This window comes from Phanerochaete carnosa (assembly GCF_000300595.1).
Source record: "Phanerochaete carnosa HHB-10118-sp unplaced genomic scaffold PHACAscaffold_195, whole genome shotgun sequence".
NCBI lineage: Eukaryota > Fungi > Basidiomycota > Agaricomycetes > Polyporales > Phanerochaetaceae > Phanerochaete > Phanerochaete carnosa.
In genome coordinates, this window is record NW_006767822.1 from 1 (window position 1) to 5054 (window position 5054).

The following is a 5054-nucleotide window of genomic DNA, read 5'->3' on the forward strand; positions in this document are numbered from 1 at the left end:
AAGATAGAAGGTAATTCGGAGTCGTATGTCTTCATCATTGCGTGGTCTAAAGCCTTCTCAGGCCATCCCTGGGAAAGGTCACATGATACTGATTACGTAATAGCGTTCGTTGCTACCATTCTCCGTGTGCTCGCTGCGACTAGCCCTCGGTAGCGTTCAGCTATTTCGCCCCCTGTATCGTCGATGCTGAGGGTCTACGAGCTATCAGATACTAACGATGTCCAAGGCGGTGTCATCTACTTGTTCCTGAGGGTACGTCGCGCCTCGGCTTCCTGCCAGTTTCATATCTAATATAATAAAACACCTCGGGCGTCAAATCCCCGAGACAAAGAGGCATCTCATTGGCCAGTGATCCCCTCTCACGAGGCGCCTCTCACAGGGGCGCTGCACGCCCAGCCAACTGAAGGTTGGCGGCGGGCGGCGCATTCCTCTCATTTCTCATTCGATTTCTCTTAATTCTCTTCTGAATTCTTCTCTCAATCTCTTTTCTCAATTCGCTCTGCCCGTGCGTAGCACGGGTCACCCTCTCGTATATACATAATATAAAGTGTGGGAAAGCGGATGTAACAGTCATACATGCATACAGGCACGCATCAAAAATATGAAACTGTAGCACTCGGCGGGGATCACACGGCATCTGGAAGGGACACCAGGATTATCGATTAGATATAAAAACGTGGTTTAAAAACATTGCAATCCGAAAATCCTGTTCCCTCAGCACCTCTATCCACCACCAAGCATGTCCCACGGAAAGCAGTTCACATTGTACACCCATAAGAGTGGTCCGAACGGATGGTGCGTCCTGACGCGGGAACAGCTGATTTATGACCAGCTGAATGACCGACGGTTGCGAATAGGAAGGTGGCATTGGTGTTGGAAGAGCTCGGCCTGACATACGAGTCCATCTACTTCGACTTCAAGAAAGGAGAGCACAAGGCTCCTGAATACACGAAACACAACCCGAACGGGCGTATCCCGACCATCATCGACCACAAGAACAACGACTACATCTTGTGGTGTGTATTCTCGTTCTTCTGACGCGGACGGATGCCCATTGACGATGCTAATACAGGGAGTCGGATGCAATCCTGCTGTATCTCGTTGAGCTCTACGACTCCGAACACAAGATCTCTGTCGCCGACGTGGGCGAGAAGTTTCAGCAGCTCCAGTGGCTGTTCTTCCAGGCCTCGGGCCAGGGCCCGTACTTTGGCCAGGCGGCGTGGTTTCTCTACGCCCATAGCGAGCAGCTGCCCACTGCGCAGGAGCGTTACAGGAACGAGATAAAGCGTGTGCTCGGCGTGCTCGAGAGCGTGCTTTCGAAGCAGGAGTGGCTGGTTGGCGGGAAGGCGACGATCGCAGACTTGTCCTTCATCCTGTGCGTCTCGGCCTTGAGTCTTGCGACGATGGAATTTGCGCTCACTTTCAGCCAGCTGGAACGACATCGCGATCCCCGCATTCGTCGAGTTCGACTTTGCGACCGAGTTCCCGGCTACCGCCGCGTAAGTCGCCTCGAGTCGTGATGCGCACTTCGCTGACCTGACTGTCTGGCAGTTGGAACAGTAAGCTTTGCGAGCGGACGTCTGTAAAGACAATCTTTGGGGCGCGTGCAGCCATAAACGCGGCATAAATATTGATATTGAACTCGCGGCATGTATCATTAGTCTAAGGACAAGCATCTGAGAATTCACGAGTTAGCAACCGTTGCAAAGAACACTCGTTGGCTGACGACTCACTTTTGACGACAACTCAGCTCGAGACTGGGGATGTCAATGGTGATGCAAAGCGAGCAAGACGGCGTGTGAGCCAGCGAGCCGGTGCGCGCCGCGGCAGCTCAGTAATGTATTCTACGGCGCGATACACTTGCGCGTTGTCGACCCAAACGATACCGCGAAAAAACACTCGTTGTGCTCGGGATCGCGCCAGTCGAAGGAAGCTGCACGGTCATAGCTTACTCGCGTCTCCAACGTCGGGATACCCCTGGGTACGACCGGGCGAAGGAGAGTCGATTATAACTTCCACGGCCTAAGAACCTACGTTGTTAGTTACTTCAGGATGTGACCTCGAAAGTGGAGGGGCCGAACGAACCTCTAATGTGTTCGGCGTCAGGCCCAGTTAAACGAGACCGGCGGCTCCCTCCGAGCTAGCTGAAGGCATCGACCAGAGCGTACCTGGCCGGGTATGCTTCGACGTCGAGCATATCCACCCCTCCTCCAAAGGGAGCAAATCTTGAGAAGAGCGAGCCGCAGCAGATCAAGATAGAGTTCAGAGGCTGTGCTGGCAGCGACCGCTGCGAGGAATTTTGGATGTAACGAAGGCTGTTGTCCCGGGCCCCACGCGGTCTGGGGCTCGGGGTCTACAGTGAGATCCGCGCAAGAGCTCGCATAACCAAGACACCTTGACGAAGATCAGGGACAACTTACGCGAATAGACGTGCTAAAAAGACCAACTGCTTGGGAGCGCGTATAGATGCGATGAACGGTATAAAATGTTGGTGTGATCACGGAAGTCGCAGCAAGGTATAATGTGGGCCTCGAATAAGATATCTGATATACAGCACATATGTCTATCCTGTTACCTATGTTCACTATCTGATTGCCAGACACGCCTCGGCCGTATTTATACAAGCAGTGCCCCGTCTAAATTGGAATAAATTCTGACATCCACCTCCATAGCCCCGCTTCACGTTCACGAGAAAACGTATAGCAGATGGCAAGGGGAGCGAGAGCGCAGAAGCAGCTCTGAATTTCAGCCTGATTGCGCAATGTCATCGCGCGTGGAAGCCGCAGCAAAAACAACAAATTACTAAAAGAATCTTTATCATTGGACTGCGCAAAGAGCAGGAAGAAGCACAGAGCTGGGTACGCCTGCGGATGATGCACGTGGCGCGCGTCTCACTTCGACATCATAGAACTAGAAGGTGCATGAGGCTCGCCGACGAGGTATAAAGAACATTGCAATCCAATGATCCTGTTCCCCAACACCTCCATCCACCACCAAGCATGTCCCACGGAAAGCAGTTCACATTGTACACCTCCAAGAGAGGTCTCAACGGATGGTACGTCCTGACGCGGAAATAGCTGATTTATGACCAGTTGACTGACTGACGGTTGCGAATAGGAAGGTGGTGTTGGTGTTGGAAGAGCTCGGCCTGACATATGAGTCCATCTATCTCGACCTCGACAAAGGCGAGCACAAGGCCCCCGAACACACGAAACACAACCCGAACGGGCGTATCCCGACCATCATCGACCACAAGAACAACGACTACACCTTGTGGTGCATATCATTGTTCTCCTAGCGCAAGCGAATGGCTGTTGACGGTACTGAAAACAGGGAGTCGGATGCGATCCTGCTGTATCTCGCCGAGCTCTACGATCCCGAGCATAAGATCTCCGTCGTCGACGCGAACGAGAAGTTTCAGCAGCTCCAGTGGCTGTTCTTCCAGGCGTCGGGCCAGGGCCCGTACTTTGGCCAGGCGGCGCATTTCATGCGCTACCACAGCGAGCAGCTCCCAAGTGCGCAGGAGCGCTACAACAACGAGGTCAAGCGCGTGTTCGGCGTGCTCGAGAGCGTGCTGTCGAAGCGGGAGTGGCTGGTCGGTGGGAAGGTGACGATTGCAGACTTGTCCTTTATCCCGTACGTCTCCAACTGAGCCCTGCGGCGGCTGGTAGGTTACTCACTTTCGGCCAGCTGGATCACCAGGACCCATACCACCTTCTTGGCGACCGAGTTCCCTGCCACCGCGGCGTAAGTCGTTCCGAACCATGATGTACCCTTCGTTGACACGACTATCTGGCAGATGGAACAGCAAGATTCGCGAGCGGGCTTCTGCGAAGAAGGTCCAGGAGACGCTTGCGGCTGTGAGCGCGGCATAAATACTGATATTGAACTTGTTGTATCATTAAACTAAGAGCAAGACTCTGAGAGACAAAGAGTTAGCTACAATCGGAAAGATGCTCGTTGATTGAGAACTCACTTTAGCGACAGCACAGCTCGAGACTGGGGACATCAACGGTGGTGCAAAACGAGCAAGATGTCGCGGGAGTCAGGACCCCCAGCCGAAAGCGCCACGCCACGAAGTTTGTTCCCACGGCTGCTTCATGCCTGCCCTGAACATCTGCTGCATAAATTTGCAATTGCGTGCCCGACATTGTTGTTCCCTCAGAACTTATTCTAACTCGAGTCTCGCGTGTTTACTCATGTCACATCCTTCAAATCCAGTCGGTGATATTCATGCCCGTCCATCATACCGAGCACAAGGCCGCCGTCTTCGGGCGGTGGTCATGAGGACGTTTGCCCTGCATCCCGTGCGCACTGATCTCGGTCGAACAGGATGCTCGTCAGCGGATGAGACGCCAGTGTAATCAATAACCTCGTATATGCGTATCTTTTGTGTAGTGCAATCAAATGCGTTGACCATACATCTTCTAGTGTGATGGATGGTATTTCCGCGAGAGCTCAGTGCGAGTGCTGGGCCAGAGGAAGGCAACAGTATGTCCTCACCCCTTTCCATAAATATTCCTGTTATTCGGCGCCCTATCATTGCAGCGCATCCCGAGTTCGTCCTCGCAAAATCCCTTCTTGATACACGAGTTACCGACGGCCTCCAGCATGCTTGGATGGATCGCTGCTCCAGGCCACAAATCATTTCTTAGCCCTCGCGAGAGCCGTTCGCACCTCTCAATCCTTACTCTCTAGGGATGCAATGTTTTGCGTCGTCCCCTTCTGCGATCTTTCTTCGAGACTTCAATATCTAACAGCTCTTGGAGCGGCGCCTTGATCAAACCCTACGCAACTCCGAACGAACAGCAGGTGACAAGGGATTAACCCCCTTCCCCGTGCAAGTAACTCTCGCTGTCGTGATCCTCAAGTAGCTGACCTGGTTCGCGGCCCTGCCAAACACGCAAACGCGTTAGGAGAGCCATGAACGTTCCCGTTATTCGTCGGACACGAAGGGAAAGCGTACTGAGGTGCACGGTCTTAGTACTGTGGCCCTCCCCTTCCACATGCTGACCGTTGATGACAATTGCCACCAGAAGCTCGTCGAAGTGCTC

The 5054-nt window shown here is 53.3% G+C and overlaps 2 protein-coding genes across 2 annotated transcripts; both read left to right on the forward strand.

Annotated features, from left to right (window-relative positions):
- Positions 1 to 739: 739 nt before the first annotated feature.
- Positions 740 to 1712, forward strand: PHACADRAFT_214610 (uncharacterized protein; the record flags this gene model as incomplete). The annotated part of the gene is made up of 5 exons (XM_007402495.1): positions 740 to 795; positions 858 to 1016; positions 1073 to 1375; positions 1431 to 1499; positions 1552 to 1712. The coding sequence occupies 5 exons, from the start codon at positions 740 to 742 to the stop codon at positions 1625 to 1627; spliced, it is 663 nt and encodes a 220-aa protein (XP_007402557.1). The 3' UTR covers positions 1628 to 1712.
- A 1287-nt stretch (positions 1713 to 2999) lies between these two features.
- PHACADRAFT_214611 (uncharacterized protein) lies at positions 3000 to 4010 on the forward strand (the record flags this gene model as incomplete). Its single annotated transcript, XM_007402496.1, has 5 exons — positions 3000 to 3055; positions 3118 to 3276; positions 3334 to 3636; positions 3691 to 3747; positions 3800 to 4010. 5 exons carry the CDS (start codon positions 3000 to 3002, stop codon positions 3873 to 3875), a joined length of 651 nt encoding a protein of 216 aa, XP_007402558.1. The 3' UTR covers positions 3876 to 4010.
- Between the last annotated feature and the right edge of the window lie 1044 nt (positions 4011 to 5054).